Genomic DNA, 22,530 nt, shown 5'->3' with positions numbered 1-22,530 from the left:
AGATGAGGAACAACCAGTTAAAAGTACTCATTCAAATACCACAGCCCCAAGTTAACCGATGAGAAAGCTCATTCACTGACTGAAGAACAAAGAAACTTCCAAATCTTTGTAGAATTATCTGTTATATAGCTACTAGATGCATATTAAACTGTTAGATGCATACTGTAAGACACAAGGAATTATAGTAAGCAGTTACTTGTGTATAAGTAATTATATAAAATACAAGCAGATAATTAATTACTAAACTGCAAAAAGAATACTTTATTGATCCCAAAGGAAATTACAGTGTCACAGTAGTGCACAGATATACAAATATTAGAAGAGAAGTAAGAAAGAATAGAAAATAGCTTACCTCAAACAGTCTAACAGGAGGGGGTTATCACTTCCCCAGCTATAGCTTGACTCATTACAGAGCCTAATGGCCAAGGGTAAGAATGAACTCATATAGCGCTCTTTGGAGCAGTGCAATTGTCTATTACTAAAGGTGCTCCTCTGTTCAGCCAAGGTAGCTTGCAGAGGGTAAGAAACATTGTACAGAATTGCCAGGATTTTCTGTAGGGTCCTTCTACCACAGCCTTCAGTGTGTCTATTTTGACTCCTATAACTGAGCCAGCCTTTCCAATCAGTTTATTGAGCCTGTTGGTATCACTCGTGTTGATGCCATTACCCCAGCACACCACTGCAAAGATTGTACTAGTGACAACAGACTGGTAGAATGTGTGAAGGAGAGACTTACATACTCCAAAGACCTCAGTCTCCTCAGAAAGTAAAGGCGACCTTGTACACAACCTCTGTATTGGTGCTCCACTCAAGTCTGTCATCCAGGTGCACCCCCAGGTACTGGTAGGTCCTCACCATCCAATAGTAACAGGGAGCAGTGCAGGTTTAGTCTTCCTAAATTCATTACCATATCATTTGTCTTACTGATGTTGAACTGCAGACAATTCAGCTTGCACCATTTGACAAAGTCCTCCACCACGGTTCTGTTTTCATTCTCCTGTCCTCTCTTTATATACCCAACTGTTACTGAGTCATCACAGAATTTCTGCAGATGACATGACTCAATGTTATGTCTAAAGTCTTAGGTATACAGGTTAAGCAGGAGCCAATGCATTCTCCTGTGGGGCCCTGGTGCTGCTTGTAGCAATGTCTGACACACAGCTCAAACTGTGGTCTGCCAGTCAGGTAGTCCATTATCCAGGATACAATGGAAATGCCAACCTGCATTGAACTGAGCTTTTCCCCAAGCAATGAAGGCTGTATAGTATCAAAGGCACTTGAGAAACCAAAAAAAAACATAATCCTCACTGTGCTGTTCTGCTTATCCAAATAGGATTAGGCTCTGTTCAGCAGGTAGATGACAGCTTAGCCAACTTCAATGTGCTCCTGCTAGGCAAACTGCAGGGGATCGAGGACTGATCTGACCAGGGGTTGGAGGTGAGCCAAGACCAGCCTCTAGACTCCTCATGATGTGTGAGGTCAGGGAAATTGGACAGTAGTCATTCAAGATTTTCAGCTGGCCCTTGGGTACTGGGACCACATGATGTTTTCCACACAGTCAGGACCCTTTCCAGGCTGAGACTCAGATTGAAAATGTGCTGGAGAACTCCACATAGCCACTCAGCACACTCATTCAGACCTTGGGGTTCACACCATCCGGTCCCAATGCTTTGCCGTGTCTGAGTGTTCCCAGAGCCCTTCTCACCCGCTCAGTAGTGAAGGAGAGTCCATGATGACTGGGGAGTTGGTGGAAGGCGGGGGCTGAGGGAGAAAGATTGGGATGACAGTAGTTGGTATGTGGAGGTATGGATGGCTAGGCAAGGAGGGAAAGTAGACAGCGGTAGCCTGTGATGTTTATCCATGTGTTGAACTGGAGGAGGGGAGGTGTTAGTGCTGAGGGAGCACTGGGTGCCTTGGCATCTGGACTGATGTGTTAGTGCTGAGGGAGCACTGGGTGCCTTGGCACCTGGACTGATGTGTTAGTTCTGAGGGGGCATTGGGTGCCTTGGCACCTGGACTGATGTGTTAGTGCTGAGGGGGTATTGGGTGCCTTGGCACCTGGACTGATATGTTAGTGCTGAGGTGTTAATGCTGAAGGAGCACTGGGTGCCTTGGCACCTGGACTGAGGTGTTAGTGCTGAGGGGGCACTGGGTGCCTTGGCACCTGGACTGAGGTGTTAGTGCTGAGGGGGCGCTGGGTGCCTTGGCACCTGGACTGGGGTGTTAGTGCTGAGGAGGCACTGGGTGCCTTGGCACCTGGACTGGGGTGTTAGTGCTGAGGGGGCATTGGGTGCCTTGGCACCTGGACTGATGTGCCGAGGGCGTGTGAACAGGATGGCAATTGTCAAACACATTGAAGAACTGGGTCAAGTCAAGTCACTTTTTATTGCCATTTCGACCATAACTGCTGGTACAGTACACAGTAAAAACGAGACAACATTTTTCAGGACCATGGTGCTACGTAAAACAACACAAAAACTGCATTAGACTACAGACCTACCCAGGACTGCATAAAGTGCACAAAACAGTGCAGGCATTACCATAAATAATAAACAAGACAACAGGCACAGTAGAGGGCAGTAGGTGGGTGTCAGTCCAGGCTCTGGGTATTGAGGAGTCTGATGACTTGGGGGAAGAAACTGTTACATAGTCTGGTCGTGAGAGCCCGAATACTTCGGTGCCTTTTGCCAGATGGCAGGAGGGAGAAGAGTTTGTATGAGGGGTGGGTGGGGTCCTTCATAATGCTGTTTGCATTACAGATGCAGTGTGTGGTGTAAATGTCATTAGCCCATTCACTGCTGTATTCCAAGGCTCTATAGCTAGGCTGAGTGAAGCCAGTGACGTTCTTCATACTTCTCCACACCTCCCATGTGCTACTCTGCCCAAGCTTGTTCTCCAGCCCTCTCCTGCATTCCTCTCTAGCCACCTTGATCTTCTCCTTTAGCTCCCTCTGCATATGTTTCAGTTCCTCCCTGTCTCTTGATCTAAGGGCTTTTTTGTGGTTGAGAAATGCCTTTAGATCACTGGTGATCCAAGCTTTGTTGTTATGGAAGTAGTGAACAGTAAATAACAATTAAAGTCTAATCTCAGAATTGAACAATCAGATCCATTGCATGTATGCCCTGTCCTTAGATGGGTTAAACATGTTAAAATGTCTAAAGTATCACGTTGCTTGCCAATGCAAAGTCAATTTGTTTACATTGCGACTGAATCATATTTAAGTTAATTGATTGTTAATATTTATGTGAAGTATTTTACCAGTAATAGTATTGCAACCTCTTTATTACAATAATTAGAGCAATAGTTAGCTGATATGTTTTCTGTTTTGATTGACAGGGAGATTCTGGGGGACCTCTGGTTTGTGAAAAGGATGGACAAATGTATCTTTATGGAGTAATCAGTTGGGGAGAAAGATGTGCCCAAAAAAATAAACCAGGAATTTACACAAGAGTAACAAATTACTTACAGTGGATTGAAGAAAACATGGCTGTCTGATTTGAAACTTTTAAAATCATTTCCAGTAATATTCATCCAATTTACCTGATTTTACTTCTGAAATTTCTAACTGTGGATTAATTTTGAAAAGATAAATGAGCTACACACTTTACTGCTGCAAAAACTTTCTATTTTTGTCTGCATCAGACAAAACACCACTTTTTATATTTATCATTTTGTGTAGCTTTAAGATTTGACAAAATATATAAAGATTAATTTTAATTGATGTATGCAAATAAAGCTAATCATCTTATCTTCAAACCACCTTGATCTGGTTTCATTAAAATTAGTTGATAAGATTGGCAATATCACTGTGAACAGTTTGCTTTACAGAAATACAAAATATGAACTTCAAATCTAGAACCACAAGCTGCAGGATAAAGTTGAATTGGAAAGACAGTTTAACCAGAATCAAGTTTTCTGAGTTTCAAGAAAATTTAAGTTTGGCTAGTCTTCTTTTCTCTATCAGTGAGAGTAGAGAGTCAAATTACACTTTTCTGATGCTGAAAAAGTCAGTTGATAGGATTCAAATGGCAGATTACTTGCACACGTTTATGAACATTCCATGTGTTTTATTCTCGATTGAGCAAATTTAGATTGGACTGTTAATGTTTCATAATCGTAATGAAGAAAATATTGAACAGTTGGCAAAATGTGTATCTTGTGAATTGTTACATTTTTTGATAATATTGTCCAACATTCTGATCCATATAACATAACTGGATAAACGTAACATTTCAGTACTGAGGAGGGTTGTCATGCCTAGTTTAGTGTTGGTCAGTATACTCTTCATTCTCGTAAAGGTGTCTTTTGCCATCCCTATTCTTCTTTTGATGTCCATGTCGCACCTGCCATCTGATGTCACCCAGCTTCCTAAGTAGCAAAAGTTCTGTACTTGTTTTATGTCTTCCCCATTTATTTTCAGCCTACAGATAGGATTCTCCTTCTTTTTGGATATCACCATACATTCTGTCTTTTTGCAATTGATAGATAGACCCATTTTTGCACTTTCTTCAACAACTGTATCAATTAAGTTTTGTAGTTCTTCCTCTGTACTTGCAATTAACACAGTGTCATCTGCATATCTGAAATTATTGATGTTTTCACCACCAACCTTGATTCCCAAGATGTCTCTTATTTTTTTTTGTAATATTGTTTCATTGTACACATCAAACAAATTAGGGGAGAAAACACACCCTTGTCTATCGCCTCTCTTGATGTTCGTAAACTGACTCACTTCTCCATCTATTCTTACAGCAGCAGTTTGTTTCCAGTTCAGATTTCTGATTAGGCGGAGGTCTTTCGGATCTAGATCTACAGTTACCTGTAATATTTTAAATAACTTATTGTGCTTCGCGTTATCAAATGCTTTTGTGTAGTCGATAAAACAAACGAACAAATCTTCTTGCACTTGAGTAGCTCGTTCTGATAGTATCGTTAACATCAATATCACGTTTCTTGTACCTTCGTCTTTCACAAAACCACATTCTTTGCCTATTTCAGCTTGTATCTTACTTTTAGCTCTTGTCATCAAAATTCTTAGAAGTATCTTAGTGATATGACTCATTAAACTTATAGTCCTATGTAATTCACATTCTATTGCTCCAGGTTTCTTCGGAAGAGTGATAAATACTTTTTTTTCATCTCTTCTGGTGTTATTCCAGTCTCGTAAATGTCATTGATTAAATCAGTAAGGTTTTCAATTCCATAATCTTCAAGGGCGATAATTTGTTCTATTACTAATTCATCAGGACCTGTTGCCTTTCCTTTCTTCATCTTATTTATTGCATTATGAACTTCAGATTTTAAAATACTTGGACCTTCAATGTTCTTCTGAACTTCTGGTTTTTCACCTCGATCATTTTCAAACAATTCCTGAATATACTCAGTCCATCTGTTCATAATCTCATCTTTTTCCATGATAATGATATTGTCCTTTGCTTTCAAACATCCACCTGAAGAACAGAGGAACTTTTTACCAGTGATATTCTTGATTTGTTGATCCCTTTTTGGATCAATAATAGGGATTCTTTCTATTTGCTCACATTCCTGGTTTAACCATTCTTCTTTGGCTTTTTGACATAAGCTTTTAATTTCTTTATCTAAGGACTTATATTCCATAGGATTTGTTTTCTTCATTCTCCTTTCTTTCATTAGATTTTTGATTTCATCTGTCATCTATTTATTCTTTGTGCTTTTTTTCTTTTTTAGGAATCACTGACTTTGCTGATTCTACCAAGGCATCCTTCAGAGAGTTAAACTTCATTTCTACGTGATTGCTATCATCTTCAACATATACTATTTCTAGACTTTGAAATCTATTCCTTACTTCAATTGTAAATTTTTGTCTTGAGTTTTCTTCTTTAATTAATTGTGAGTAGTCAAAGGATTATTCAGGTTTTTGCTTCTTTAGTTTTTTAAGTCTTATTTTTACATGACATATTACTGGGTTATGGTCACTATTACAGTCTGCACCTGGATCTGTCTTGCATTGAGTCACTGAGTTTCTAAATCTTTGGTTCATAGCAATAAAATCAATTTGATTTCTGGTGCTATCACTTGGACTTTTCCAGGTCCACAAGAGTCTTGGATGGTTTTTAAGTAGGTATTCATAATGACCTGATTATTCAGCTTGCACCATTCTGCCCATTTCTCGCCCCTTTCATTTCTTTCCCCAGTCCAAATTTTGCTATGGTATTTCCATCAGCACCTTGTCCTACTTTAGCATTTAGATCTCCCATGACAATAACAATATCTTGAGATTTGCATCCATTCTTTGCTTGTTCAAACTCTTCTTAGTATTTAGCTATCTCCTCATTTGTTCCACCTGTTGTTGCATATACCTGTAGAATTGCTAAATCAAATGGTTGTCCTCTGAATCTAACAAGGAGCACTCTTTCTGATATTACCCAGTGTCCTAAAACACTTTTTGCCATGTTTTCATCCATAAGGAATTCCTACTCCATGAGTATGGGATGTTCCACAAGAATAAATTAGTGTTTTATTTCTATTCTGACATGTTCCAGCACCTACCCAACGAACTTCACTAATTCCCATGATATTAATTTTTAGTCTTTCCATTTCATTTATCACATTGTCCAATCTTCCTACTTGATATAGGGTTCTTACATTCCAAGTGGCAATAATTTTCTTTTGTGTTACTTGAATTTTATGAGCAGTAGCTTGATGACGGTCGGAGATTCCCCACTGCCCAGAATCAACCCTACCGAGCAAAGCATCTTCAGAATTGTCTTGAAGATCCTCTTGATGCTGTTGTTGTGCAATACATTTTGTGAGTTTGACCATGGTTTTCTTAGCAAATAGATTCTAGGAAACCTAGCATCTAACAACAGTGGTTTTCTATTGCTTTCCATTGGGCAAACTGAAGAAATCGCCATTTCTCTTCCCAAATGTTCATCCACCTATACTATAGCCGTTGTCATTTGAGGTCGTAGCTCACCTGCCTTCTCCGTCATAGGTTCAGTTACTGAACCTGCTGGATCTGAATTGGCCTTCGCTCGTATCCTAAGCAGGAACCCTTGCAGGTGCTACTGTACCGGGTCAGAGCGGCCCTGGGAGCAATGAATGACTAAGGGGTAATTCCACTTTCCCCAAAGCTCTGAAAGTCCCCAATCAGAGCCTCATCACCAGTTGCAGTTTAGAGTCATACCCAGTTATAAACTTCCTTCAGCCATGACTCGGTGATGCCTAAATCATTATACCTGCCAGTCTGCAAATGTGCTACGTTCATCTACCCCAGTTAGGGGGACAGACAGGAGATTCTGGGACTGTGAAAGATTCACCCGGATGGTGTGTTGCCTCACAGGTGCCACAGTTAAGGATGTTTCTGAGTGACTGCAGAATATTCTCAAAAGAGAGAGAGAGCAGTCAGAGATTGTGGTGCACATTGGCATCAACGATATGGGTAGAAAGGGTAAGAGGTCCTGCACGGTGAATATAAGGGGTCAAGGAAGAGGCTGAAGAGCAGGATCTCTAAGGTAGTAATCTTTGGATGATGAATACAGGACCAAAGGTGTTATATTTGAATACACGTGCAGTATATGGAATTTGATAGATGATCTTGTGGCATAGAGGTTAGCAGCTATGACATTGTGGACATCACTGAATTGTGCCTGAAAGAAGATCACAGCTGGGAGCTTAAGGATACACATTGTATCAAAATGTTGGGCAGGTAGACAGAAGGGATAAGATGGCTCTGTTGGTAAAAAAAATGAAATCAAATCCTTAGAAACAGGTAACATTGGATCAGAAGTTGTAGAGTCCTTGTGGGTAGAGTTAAGAAACTACAAGGGTGAAAAGGTACTGATGGGAGTTCGTTGTTGGCCCCTGAACAATCTCCAGGATATGGAATGCAAATTACAAAGACAGATAGAAAAGGCATGTAAAACACACAATGTTACAATAGTCATGGGGGATTTCAATATGCAGTCAGATTGGCAAAATCAGGTTGGTGATGAATCCCAAGAGAGAGAACTTGTAGAATGCTTACGAGGTGGCTTTTTAGAGCAGCTTGGGGCTGAGCCCACTAGAGGAAAGGCAATTCTACATTGGCTACTGTGTAATGAACCCAATTTGATTAGGGAGCTTAAGGTAAAGGAACCTTAGAGCAGGGGTTCCTAACCTCGACTCCACAGAGCTCTTTGTTAATGGTAGGAATCCATGGCATAAAAAGTTCAGGAACCCACCTTTGAGGCAATGATCGTAATGTGATAGAATTCACCTGTAGTTTGAAAGAGAGAAGTTAAAGCCAGATACATCAGTATTACAGACGAGTAAAGGGAATTAAAGGCATGAGAGAGGAGCTGGACAAAGTTTATTGCAACAGGACACTAGTATGGAGATGATGTCAGAACAGCAATGGCTGGAGTTTCTGGGGGCAATTTACAAGGTGCTGGATAGATGCATCCCCTCCAAAAAAAAGTATTCTAAAAGAAGGAAAAGGCAACTGTGACTCATAAGGGAAGTTAAAGACAGCATAAAAGAGAAAGCATACGTAATTACAAAAAATAGTGGGAAGTTAAAGGATTGAGAAGCTTTTAAAAGTCAACTGAAGGCAATGCAGAAACCATAAGGAGAAAAAAGATGAAATATGAAGGAAAGCTAGCCAATAATATAAAAGACGATACCAAAAGTTTCTACAGATAATCAAGGAGTAAAAGAGAGGCAAGAGTGGCTATCAGACCACTAGAATATGATGCTAGACAGTTAGTAATGGGGGCAAAGACTTGGTAGGCAAACAAGTATTCTGCAGCAGTCTTAACTGTGGAAGACCATAAGACATAGGAGCAGAACTAGGCCATTCAGCCTACTGAGTCTACTCTGACATTCCATCATGTCTGATCCCAGATCCCACCCAACCCCATACACCTGCCTTCTCGCCATATCAATTGATGTCCTGACTGATCAGGAAATGATCAACTTCTGCCTTAAGTATACGCACAAACTTAGCCTCCACCGCAGTCTACGGCAGAGCATTCCACAGATTTACTACTCCTCAATTTTGAGTCTGTGCCCTCTAGTTCTGGATACTCCCACCATAAGAAACATCCTCTCCACATCCACCTTATCTAGTCCTTTCAACATTCAGTAGGTTTCGTCAGAATTCCCCCACCCCCACATTCTTCTAAATTCCAGTGACTACAGGCCGAAAGCTGCCAAATGCTCCTAATATGTTAACCCTTTCATTCCTAGAATCATCTTCATGAACCTCCTCTGGACTCTCTCCAATGACAACACATCCTTTCTCAGATAATGAGACCCAAAACTGTTGACAATACTCCAATTGTGGCCTGACCAGTGTCTTATAAACCCTCAGCATTATCTCCTTGCTTTTATATTCTATTCTCCTTGAAATAAATGCCAACATTGCATTTGCCTTCTTTACCACAGACACAACCTGTAAATTAACCTTCTGGGAGTCTTGCAAGACTCTGCACCTCTGATGTTTGAATCTTCTTCCCATTTAGTTAATAGTCCACACTATTGTTCCTTCTACCAAAATACATTATCATATATTTCCCAACACTGTATTCCATCTGCCATTTTTTGCCTATTCTTCCAATTTGTCTAAGTCCTGCTGCAGTCACATTGCTTCCTCAGCACCACCTACCCCTCCACCAATCTTTGTATTGTTACATGCTCAAGGAGATCTGTTTTTTTTTGTGAGAATGATGTAATGGTCTTTTGGAGGTCACCTGATGTGATTTTCCCGCCGATGTGAGGTCACGTGATGACATGTGCCCCCCCCGTGACTATATAAGGGTCGACCCAGGTGACGCAGTTAGTTTTTGAGTTTGTAGATTTCCAGGTAGAACGTGTTGTGCCTCCGTTTCTGTTGCGTGTTTGTTTTTTGTGACGCAGTTTCATTTTTAAACGGAAGGTGCCTTCTCTTACAAGATATTGTTTTATTGGACTGGAAATATGTGGCTAGAAGTGCCAATTTACTCAATTTTGACATTTGAAGGGAGAGTGAAGAATTCATCGAAGGATTGAGAGAAGTCGGCATCATTTGGCAGTTTAATAAAGAATCGACCTTATTGAGTCTTCGTTGGAGAGAACCTGCATCAAGATAACTCTTGCAAAAGGGCAATGAGTTCATGCAAAAAGGTGCTCTCTCTCTAAAGGAACTTAAGGTCAGTTGATTTAAACTGTTTATTTTCGGCATCGGGAATCCTGTGGATGGAACCAGCAGTAAAGGCGCGTCGGTGAAGAAATCTTTCTCCAGAGAAGTCTCTCCCAATTGAATGTGTAAAACTGTTGGACTTTTGAAGTTATCGCTTTAGGAACTATATCTGACTGTATCGCTTTAAGACCTGTTTTCGCATTTAACACTTTAAGAACCAGAGTCGAGTGGCGAGTTGGTGAACGGCTGTGTACCTGTTAACCTCCGGTTAAAGTTTTCCTTTTTTTTTCCTTATCGTTTATACATGTTTAATAAATGTTTGGTTGTTTTTATATAACCTGTCTCGATTAATATTAATCGTTGCCGGTTACGTAACAGTATCATCCACAAACTTTGCCACAAAGCCATCAATTCCATTATCCAAATCACTGACAAACTATGTAAAAAGTAGCAGTCCCACTACTGACCATGAGGAACACCACTAGTCACTGGCAGCCAACCAGAAAAGGCATCTTTTATTCCCACTCACTGTCTCCTGCCTGTCAGCCATTTCACTATCCATGCCAGTACCTTTCCCGTAATACTAAAGGATTTTATCTTGTTAAGCAGCCTCATGTGTGGCACCTTATCAAACACCTTCTGAAAATCCAGGTAAATGATATCCACTGCCTTTCCTTTGTCCACCCTGCTAGATACTTCCTTGAAGACACTAGCAGTATGCCAGAAATTCAAAGGTATCAGCAGGCAAAAGTGATTGTAGTTGCTGCTACTAAGGAAAAGGTAATTGGGAAACTGAAAGATGTAAAGGTTGATGTCACCTGGACCAAATGGGCCACACCCCTGGGATGTTAAAGTGATGGCTGAAGAGATTGTGGAGGCTTTACTAATGATATTTCAAGAATCACTAAATTCTGGAATGATTCTGGAGGACTGGAAAATTGCAAGTATCACTTCACTCTTTAAGAAGGGAGGGGACAGAAGAAAGGAAACTATAGCCCTGTTAGTCTAACATCAGTGGTTGGGAAGATGTTGGAATCCATTATTAAGGATGAGATTTCAGGGTACTTGGAGGCATATGATAAAATAGGCTGAAGCCAACATGGTTCCCTTGAGGAGAAAGGTTGCCTGACAAGTCTATTGGAATTACTAATATCTAAAGGACATCCATCAATTACCCAAGAAATGTCAGTGCTAGCACAGCAGACAATTTTTAAACTAAGTATTGTAGATCTCTTGTGGCTCTGTAATCAGAATCAAAGATTGTGCCGGTTTAACAAATAATGGTATTATTCCTTACAGAAGATTAAAATTCCAACTGATGTGTTTAATGAATAAAGGATTAAATTAACTTTGAAATATTTTAAGACATATTCATGATTTTGTTTTGAAATATGCAAACCAAGCAAAAGAAAACTTGCAGGAAAGGTATTGTGCACATTATGATCCAAGTCAATTGATGTTTTTAACACGATGTAAATATTTCAAGGTCCATGTATAGAAAATCTTCTCATTAACAATGGGCAATCCAACACAGTGCACACACTTGATCATCATCAGCTATTGGTAATTGGTAAAATGATAGAGGGTAGAACACCAATTACCCAATTATGCTTGTGACATTATTTTAAAGTAAGAATTTGCTTAGTCAAAATTGTTTCTTTGTTCCCAAAATCCTTGCATATTTTGTATTTGAGCATGTAGTCATAGAGCACCACACGACTGCTGCAGCTCCTTACAGACCATGTTAGGCAACTGGAACTGCATCTGGTTCACATACGGCTCATTCAGGAGAATGAGGTGACAGACAAGAGTTACAGGGAGGTAGTCACCCCAAAGTTGTAGAAGGCAGGTACAGCAGTTGGGTGACTGCCAATAGAGAGAAAGTGAATAAGCAGACATTTCAGAGTATCCCTGTGATTGTTCCCCTCATTATTAAATACACTGCTTTGGATAATGTTGGAGAGAACGACCTACCAGAGAAATACCACAGAAACTAGGTCTCTGGCACTGAGCCTGGCTCTGAAGTTAAGAAGGGAAGAGGAGAGTGGTGGGGATAAGGTTTTCAATAGAAATAGAATATAGAATAGTACAGCACAGTACAGGCCCTTTGGCCCACAATGTTGTGCTGACCCTCAAACCCTACCTCCCATATAAGCCCCCACCTTAAATTCCTCCATACACCTGTCCAGTAGTCTCTTAAACTTCATTAGTGTATCTGCCTCCACCACTGACTCAGGCAGTGCATTCCATACACCAACTACTCTCTGAGTAAAAAACCTTCCTTTAATATCCCCCTTGAACTTCCCACTCCTTACCTTAAAGCCATGTCCTCTTGTATTGAGCAGTGGTGCCCTGGGGAAGAGGCGCTGGCTATCCACTCTATCTATTCCTCTTATTATCTTGTACACCTCTATCATGTCTCCTCTCATCCTCCTTCTCTCCAAAGAGTAAAGCCCTAGATCCCTTAATCTCTGATCATAATGCATATTCTCTAAACCAGGCAGCATCCTGGTAAACCTCCCCTTTACCCTTTCCAATTCTTCCACATCCTTCCTATAGTGAGGCGACCACCAGCAACCCTTGTGTCATCTGCAAACTTGCCAACCTACCCTTCTACCCCCACATCCAGGTCATTAATAAAAATCACGAAAAGTAGAGGTCCCAGAACAGATCCTTGTGGGACACCACTAGTCACAATCCTCCAATCTGAATGTACTCCCTCCACCATGACCCTCTGCCTTCTGCAGGCAAGCCAATTCTGAATCCACCCGGTCAAACTTCCCTGGATCCCATGCCTTCTGACTTTCTGAATAAGCCTATCATGTGGAACCTTGTCAAATGCCTTACTAAAATCCATAAAGATCACATCCACTGCATTACCCTCATCTATATGCCTGGTCACCTCCTCAAAGAACTCTATCAGGCTTGTTAGACACAATCTGCCCTTCACAAAGTCATGCTGACTGTCCCTGATCAGACCATGATTCTCTAAATGCCCAGAGATCCTATCTCTAAGAATCTTTTCCAACAGCTTTCCCACCACAGCTGTAAGGCTCACTGGTCTATAATTACCTGGACTATCCCTACTACCTTTTTTGAACAAGAGAACAACATTCACCTCCCTCCAATCCTCCAGTACCATTCCTGTTGACAATGAGGACATAAAGATCCTAGCCAGAGGCTCAGCAATCTCTTCCCTTGCCTCGTGGAGCAGCCTGGGGAATATTCTGTCAGGCCCCGGGGAATTATCTGTCCTAATGTATTTTAACTACTCCAACACCTCCTCTCCCTTAATACCAACATGCTCCAGAACATCAACCTCACTCATATTGTCCTCACCATCATCAAATTCCCTCTCAGTGGTGAATACCGAAGAGAAGTATTCATTGAGGACCTTGCTCACTTCCACAGCCTCCAGGCACATCTTCCCACCTTTATCTCTAATCAGTCCTACCTTCATTCCTGTCATCCTTTTATTCTTCACATAATTGAAGAATGCCTTAGGGTTTTCCTTTACCCTACTCAACAAGGCCTTCTCATGCCCCCTTTTTGCTCTTCTCAGCCCCTTCTTAAGCTCCTTTCTTGCTTCCCTGTATTCCTCAGTATACCCACCTGACCCTTGCTTCCGAAACCTCATGTATGCTGCCTTCTTCCACCTGACTAGATTTTCCACCTCACTTGTCACCCATGGTTCCTTCACCCTACCATTCTTTATCTTCCTCACCAGGACAAATTTATCCCTAACATCCTGCAAGAGATCTCTAAACATCGACCACATGTCCATAGTACATTTCCCTGCAAGCACATCATCCCAATTCACACCCGCAAGTTCTAGCTTATAGCCTCATAATTTGCCCTTCCCCAATTAAAAATGTTCCTGTCCTCTCTGATTCTATCCTTTTCCATGATAATGCTAAAGGCCAGGGAGTGGTGGTCACTGTCCCCCAGATGCTCAAACACTGAGAGATCTGTGACCTGACCTGGTTCATTACCTAGTACCAGATCTAGTGTGGCATTCCCCCTAGTTGGTCTGTCCACATACTGTGACAGGAATCCATCCTGGACACACATAACAAACTCTGCCCCATCTAAACCCTTGGAACTAATCAGGTGCCAATCAATATTAGGGAAGTTAAAGTCACCCTTGATAACAACCTAGTTATTTTTGCGCCTTTCCAAAATCTGCCTCCCAATTTGCTCCTCTGTATCTCTGCTGCTACCTGGGGGCCCATAGAATATCCCCAATAGATTAACTGCCCCCTTCCTGTTCCTGACTTCCACCCATATTGACTCAAAAGAGGATCCTGCTACATTACCCACCCTTTCTGTAGCTGGAATAGTATCCCTGACCAGTAATGCCACCCCTCCTCTCCTTTTTCCGCCCTCTCTATCCCTTTTAAAGCACTGAAATCCAGGAATATTGAGAATCCATTCCTGCCCCGGTTCCAGCCAAGTCTCTGTAACGGCCACTACATCATAATTCCATATATGTATCCAAGCTCTCAGTTCATCACCTTTGTTCCTGTTGCTTCTTGCATCAGATAGGTGACTTTGTGGACATGAAAGAGGCTCTTGGATGAAATGTTGCCTCTCAGGTGCTAGGGTCAGATACATCTTAGATCAGGCCTCCAGCATTCTAAAGGAGGAGGATGAGCAGCCAGAAGTCATGGCATATATTTATATAGGCATCCGTTAGTCTAACAAGACCATGGATTTGCGCCTTGGAAGGTTTCCAGGGCACAGGACTAGGCAAAGTTGTATGGAAGACCAGCAGTTGCCCATGCTGCAAGTCTCCCCTCTCCACGCCACTGATGTTGTCCAAGGGAAGGGCATTAGGACCCATACAGCTTGGCACCGGTGTCATCGCAGAGCAATGTGTGGTTAAGTGCCTTGCTCAAGGACACACGCACTGCCTCAGCCAAGGCTCAAACTAGCGACCTTCAAATCACTAGACGAACGCATTAACCATTTGGCCACGCGCCAGCACATATTAGTACCAACACAATAGGTAGGAAAAGGGATATGGTCCTGAAGAGAAACTACAGGGAGCCAGTTAGGAAGCTGAAAAGAGTAATAATTTCCAGATTGCTGCCTGTGCCATTTGCCAGTGAAGGTAAGAATAGGATGATTTAGCAGATAAATGTGTAGCTGAAGAATTGGTGCAAGGTGCAGGGTTTCAGAGCTGGGATCTCTTCTGGAAAATGTATGACTTGTACAAAAAGGATGGGTTACACCTGAACCCATGGGAACCAATATCCTTGTGGGCAGATTTGCTAGAGCTATTGGGGAGGGTTTAAACTCGTTTGCCAGGGTGATGGGAATTGGAGTGATAGGTCAGAGGATGGGACAGTTGGTATAGAAGTAGAAACGAGAAAATCTGCAGAGGCTGGAAATCCAAGCAACACACACAAAATACTGGCGTTACTCAGCAGGCCAGGCAGCAATGGATCTGGAGGAAGATTTTATTACAATGTAAAAATAACAGGGTTGTTATGGATCCCATCAGCTTCCCTAATATAGATTGGCTCTTCCTTAGTGCAAGACTTAGTGGAGTGGAATTTGTTGGGTGTGTTCAGGAAGGATTCCTGACACAATATATAGCCAGGCAGACTAGAGGAGAGGCTACATTGAATCTGTCCCTAGGCGATGAACAAGGTCAAGTGTCAGATTTCTTGGTGGGTGAGCATTTTGGAGACAGGAATCACAGTCCCTGACCTTTACCATAGCCTTGGAGAGGGATAGGTACACATGAGAAAATATTTAATTAAGGGAGGATTGTTACGATGCCATTAGGTAGGAACTTGGGAGCATAAATTTGGAAATGCACAATGAAAATATGTTTGTTCAGGAAATACATAAGCTTTTGGCTAAGTTTATCCCACTGAGGCAAGGAAAGGATTGGCTGATAAGGAACCATGGTTGACAATAAGTGTTGAACATTTAGTCAAGAGGAATTAAAGTTTAGGAAGAAAGCATCAGACAGGCCTTGGGAGTTACAAGGTAGCCAGGAAGGAACTTGGAGGAGCTAAAAGAAGACATGAGAAGGCCTTGGTAGTAGGATTAAGGAAAACCTCAATATGTTCTACACATGTAGAACAGGAAGATGACGAGGGTGAAGGTGGGACTGATCAAGGATGGAACTGAAACATGTGCCTCAAATCAGAGGAGGTAGGGGAGGTCGTTCATGAATACTTTGCCTCAGTATTCATCAGTGAAAGGGACCTTGACATCTGTGAGGACAGCGTAAAACAGGTTGTGCTACACCATGTGAACAATAAGAAAGAAGATCTGCTGGAATATTTGAAAAACATTAGAATAGATAAGTCCCGAGGCTTGAATGGGATACACTGAGGGAGGAGACCGCTGCACCTTTGGTGATGATATTTGCATTCACACTGGCCAGAAGAACAGTATCAGATGATTGCGGGATAGCAAATGTTATTCCTTTGTTCAAGAAAGGGTGTAGGAATCTTACTTTAGTAGTGGGCGAATTATTGGAGAAGATTCTTAGAGACAGGATCTACAAGCATTTGGAGAAGCATAGTCTGATTAAGATAGTCTGGATGGCATTGTAAGAGGCAAGTTATGCCTCTTGAGCCTGATTGAATTCTTTGAGGATATGACAAAGCACATTGATGAAGGCAGAGCAATGGATGGGGTGTACATGAATTTTAATTAAGTGTTTGATAAAGTTTCCCATGATTGACCCATTCAGAAAGTTAGGAAGCATGGGATCCAAGAACTTAGCTGTGTGGATTCAGAACTGGCTTACCACAGAGGGCAGAGGATGGTTGTAGATAGAGCCTATTCTGCCTGGAGATCAGTGACCAGTGGTGTTTCTATAGGGATCTGTTCTGAGATCCCTGCACTTTGTGATTTTTTTCTAATGACTTGGATCAGAAAGTGGAAGGTTGGGATAATAAGTCTGTGGGTGTCATGAAGTTTGGCGATGCTGTGGGTAGCATAGAAGATTGTCATACATTACAACATGACATTGATAGAATGCAGAGCTAGGCTGAGAAGTGGCAAATGGAGTTCAACCCAGAAAAGTGTGAAGTGATTAACTTTGAAAGGTCGAATTTGAAGGCAGAATACAGGGTTACTGAACTGCAACCTATCTCAGAATCTCATGACAGTGTTGTCTAGGATACTGCACCCAGGACCTTAACAGGGAGAAAGTGGCGTCCAGCAGAGTCAGTAAAACAGGCAAAAGCAGCACTCAGGTTTGTAGACGTGGTGGGCCAGGTGCAATCTGGAAGAGGGGGCCTTGGCACAGGCTCAAACAGGCCCATTTGGCAAGAGGCAAAAACACAAAAGCGAAGGTAAGCAATGGTGGTGCAGGAAGTACAGCAACGGGAGGTGCAGAGGAGGTATGCAAGAGCAGTAGACAAGGTGGGAAAACATTGAGAAAAGAAAATTCAGCTGGAAAGACTCATGGGAAAAGTAAGGAAGAAAGATTAGCTTCCTTATAAGAACTGTTTATGATGTTCCCCCAACTCCCAAAAATCTGAACCAATGGCTCAGCGAAGACCCAGTTTGTCCACTCTGTGGAAGAACAGCAAACCTCAAACACATTCTCTCATCTTGCAAAGTAAACCTCACTCAAGGAAGGCCCACATGGAGGCACAACCAGGTCCTCAGATGTTTGGTATTCACTGTGGAGAAGCAAAGGCTGAATAGCAACTCTAAGCCCCATCTGACTGGAACAACCATCATCCCCTTTGTCCGACAAGGACAGACAGTGCTGTCCTCAGTGACACGGTTGGTGTCAGGCATCCTGATGGCACACAGATGTTACAGAACATATGTTTAGTTACAGACGAGATCCTACAATGCTACTTTCAGTAGCAAGATGTTCGTATGTTCTTTTTAGGGTTAGAGTTAGGGTTAGAGTGTCGAGTTATAGGACTAGTGTAGTTGTCCATGGGGATTTCGTGGCAAGATATGGAAGTAGATTGCCAGGTCTTTCTTCCACGCAGATACTGCTGCTGCCCAGTTTGGGACCCGGCTGGATTTGAACTCAGGACCATCTGCCTCGAAGTCCGGTGATTATGTGTAGCAACACCGAATAAACCTTGTTAGGGTGAATACTACTTCATTTTGATGACAAAGAATAAGGACTGAATATTTACCAGTTCATTGACAATATGCTGCATTACTTGTTAAAATATGACAACAAAATGCATCTGATTGGAAGATTTAAAAGTTGTGATAAACATGTGTGAAGACTGCCTTCCCCCTTCCCTGTTCCCACCTTGCTCTGGCCAGCAATCAAAACTGGGGGTAACTAAAAACAAGAGAAAATCTGCTGATACAAGAGAAAATCCAAGCAACAGACACAAAGTGCTGGAGGAACTCAGCAGGACAGGCAGTATCTCTGGAAAAGAGTACAGTTGACATTTCAGGCCAAAATCCTTCAGGACTAGAGAAGATGGAAAAAAAAATGAGGAGTAAATTTAAAAGGTGGGGGGAGGGAGGGAGTAACACAAGGTGATAGCTGAAACCAGGAGAGGGAGGAGCCCTTGAACAGGACCCCACTAAGGAGCACCAGACCATTGTCTCACACACCACCACTACTTTATTAGCTCTGGAGATCTCCCATCCGTTGCCACCAACCTCATAGTTTCCGTACCCCGCACCTCCTGTTTCCACCCAGATCCACAAACCTGCCTGATGAAGTAGACCCATTGTTTCAGCTTGTTCCTGCCCCACTGAACTCATATCTGCATACCTTGACTCTGTTTTATCCCCCCAGTTCAGTCCCTTGTTACCTACATCTGTGACACTTCACATGCTATGAATATTTTCAATGATTTCAAGTTATTGGTCCCCATCATCTTATTTTCACTATGGATGTCCAGTCCCTATACACCTCCATCCCCGAGCAGGAAGGCCTCAAAGCTCTCCGTTTCCTTCTGGACACCAGACCCAACCAGTTCACCTCCTCCATCTAGCAGAACTTGTCCTCACTCTCAATAATTTCTCCTTCAGCTCCTCCCACTTCCTTCAAACAAAACGTGTAGCCATGGGTACTTACATAGGTCCCAGCTATGCTTGCCTTTTTGTCAGCTACGTGGAACAGCCTACACTGGTGTCCATCCCCCAGTTTTACTACATTACATCAATAACTGCATTGACGCTGCTTCTTGAACCCATGCGGAGCTCACTGACTTCATCAACTTTGCCTCCAACTTACACCCTGCCCTCAAATTTACTTGGTCCATTTCCAACACCTCCCTTTCCCTTCTCGACCTCTCTCTCTGCATCTCTGGAGGAAGCTTATCTACTGATGTCTATTATAAACCCACAGACTCTCACAGCTACCTGGACTATACCTCCTCCCACCCTTTACTTGTAAAAATGCCATCCCCTTCTCTCAGTTCCTCCATCTCTGCCCCATCTGCTCTCAGGAGGAGACATTTTATTCCAGAACGAAGGAGATGCCCTCCTTTTTCAAAGAAAATGGTTTCCCTTCCTCCACCATCAATGCTGCCCTCAACCGCATCTCTTCCATTTCACACACTTCTGCCCTCTCTCCATCCTCCCACCAACCTACTTGTTTTAGGGTTCCTTTTGTCCTCACCAACCACCTTATCAGCCTCCACATGCAGCACATACTTCTCCCCAACTTCCGGCATCTCCAACTGGATCCCACAACCAAACACATCTTTCCCTCCCTCCCACTTTTTGCTTTCCGCAGGGATCACTCCCTGCGCAACTCCCTTGTCCATTCATCCTTCCCCACTAATCTCTCTCCTGGCACTTCCTTGTAAGTGGAACAAGTGCTCCACCTGCCCCTCCACCTCCTCCCTCACTACCCTTCAGGGCTCCAAACAGTTCTTCAGGTGAGGTGACACTTCACCTGTGAGTCTGTTGGGGCCATCTACTGTGCCTGATGCTCCCCATGTTGCCTCCTATATACCAGTAAGACTTGACGCAGGTAGGAATACTGCTTCGCCAAGCACCTATGCTCCTTTCGTTTGAAGAAGCGAGATCTCCCAGTGGCCACCCGGTTTAATTCCATTTCCCATTCTAATATGTCAATCCATAGCCTCCTCTACTGTCGTGATGAGGCCACACTCAGGTTGGAGGAACAACACATTATATTCCATCTAGGTAGCCTCCAACCTGATGGCATGAACATCAATTTCTCAAACTTCCAGTAATCACCATTCCCCATCTCCTTTTCCCTCTCTCATCTATTTCTTTGCTTCTCCATCACCTCCTTCTGGTGCTCCTCCCCTTTTCTTTTTTCATGGCCTTCTGTCCTCTGCTGTTATATTCCCCCTTTTCCAGCCCTGTATCTCTTTCACCAATTAACTTTCCAACTCTTCATTTCATCCTTCCCCCTCCAGGTTTCACCTTGTGTTTATCCCTCCACTCCCTCCACCTTTTAAATCTACTCATCGTTTTTTCTTCAGTCCTGCTGAAGGGTTTCGGCCCAAAACTTCAACTGTACTCTTTTCCATAGATGTTGCCTGGCCTGCTGAGTTCCTCCAGCATTATGTCTGGAAATAATCAATACTAGCAACTGAACATGTATCTCTTCCTTCAGGACTGAAGTTCACAGTTTATCCAATAGGTAGCACTTCAAACTACACGTCAATATTGCCAGTAGATCACTCATCATTAAGCCAACAGGACAGGAATAAAAATATAAGAAAATTCAAACGTCTGAAATTGGAGCTAACAGCAGAAAATATACAAAATTAGAAATGGCACACTGAATGTGTTGAGATAGTAAAAATGTATCATTTGTCAAGGTATCATTTTCATATGTTTGCTCAGAAAATAGGTATTTTAATAGAGTTATTCAAGTTCAAGTTCAGTGGAATTATCATTCAACCATACACGGATATAGAATCAGAATCAGGTTTATTATCACTGGCATCTGTCGTGAAATTTGTTAACTTAGCGGCAGCAGTTCAATACAATACATAATATAGAAGAAAAAAATAAATAAGTGAATCACTTTATAGTATACGTATATTGAATAGATTAAAAATCATGCAAAAACAGAAAAAATGTATACTAAAAAAGTGGGATAGTGTTCACTGGTTCAATGTCCATTTAGGAAATGGGTGGCAAAGGGGAAGGAGCTGTTCCTGAATCACTGAGTGTGTGCCTTCAGGCTTCTGTACCTCCTACCTGATGATAACAATGAGAAAAAGGCATGCCCTGGGTGCTGGGGGTCCTTAATAATGGACACTGCCTTTCTGAGACACCACTTCATGAAGATGTCCTGGGTACTTTGTAGGCAAGTACCCAAGATAGAGCCGACTATATTTACAACCCTCTGCAGCTTCTTTCAGTCCTGTGCAGTAGCCACCCCTCCCCCATACCAGACAGTGGTACAGCCGGTTAGAATGCTTTCCACAGTACATCTATAGAAGTTCTTAAGTGTATTTGTTGACATACCAAATCTCTTCAAACTCCTAATGAAGTATAGTCGCTGTCTTGCCTTCTTTAAAACAGCATCAACATGTTGGGACCAGGTTAGGTCCTCAAAGATCTTGACACCCAGGAGCTTGAAGCTACCCACTCTCTCCACTTCTGATCCCTCTATGAGGATTGGTATGTGTTCCTTTGTCTTACCCTTCCTGAAGTCCACAGTCAGCTCTTTTGTCTTACTGAAGTTGAATGCCATGTTGTTGCTGCGACACCACTCCACTAGTTGGCATATCTCACTCCAGTACGCCCTCTCATCACGGCCTGAGGTTCTACCAACAATGGTTACAATGGTTGTATCATCAACAAATTTATAGACGGGTATTTGAGCTATGCCTATCCACACAGTCATTGGTATAGAGAGAGTAGAGCAGTGGGTTAAGCACACACCCCTGAGGTGCACCAGTGTTGATTGTCAGCGAGGAGGAGATGTTATCACCAAGCTGCACAGATGTGGTCATCCGGTTAGGAAGCCGAGGATCCAACTGCAGAGGGAGGTACAGAGGCCCAGGTTCTGTAACTTCTCAATCAGGACTGTGGGAATAATGGTATTAAATGCTGAGCTATAATTGATGAACATCATCCTGACGTAAGTGTTTGTGTTGTCCAGGTGGTCTAAACCCATGCGAAGAGCCATTGAGATTGCATCTGCCATTGATCTATTGTAGCAATAGGCAAATTGCAATGGGTCCAGGTCTTTAATGAGGCAGGAGTTCAGTCTAGTCATGACCAACCTCTCAAAACATTTCATCACTGTAGATGTGAGTGCTACCGGGCGATAGTCATTAAGGCAGCTCACATTATTTTTCTTAGGCACTGGTATAATTGTTGCCTTTTTCAAGCAAGTGGGAACTTTCACCCATAGCAGTGAGAGGTAGCAAAATGAAACAGCATTCCTCCGGGTCCAATGAGCAAAATACATTATCAATAGCACACATCACACT

At 42.4% G+C, this 22,530-nt stretch overlaps 1 protein-coding gene across 2 annotated transcripts in view; it reads left to right on the top strand.

Annotated features, from left to right (window-relative positions):
• The window catches only part of LOC140211881 (salivary plasminogen activator beta-like), a 112,629-nt gene extending 108,873 nt beyond the window's left edge, over nt 1-3,756 (top strand). For both annotated transcript variants that reach the window (XM_072282069.1, XM_072282068.1), the window contains one exon: nt 3,337-3,756. In XM_072282069.1, coding sequence (XP_072138170.1) covers nt 3,337-3,495 — 159 coding nt within the window. In that variant the 3' untranslated portion in view covers nt 3,496-3,756. The remainder of the gene's footprint in view (nt 1-3,336) is intronic.
• The last annotated feature ends 18,774 nt before the right edge of the window (nt 3,757-22,530 follow it).

This window comes from Mobula birostris, chromosome 18 (assembly GCF_030028105.1).
Source record: "Mobula birostris isolate sMobBir1 chromosome 18, sMobBir1.hap1, whole genome shotgun sequence".
Taxonomy (NCBI): Eukaryota; Metazoa; Chordata; class Chondrichthyes; order Myliobatiformes; family Myliobatidae; genus Mobula; species Mobula birostris.
This window is presented reverse-complemented; position numbering and strand designations above follow the sequence as displayed.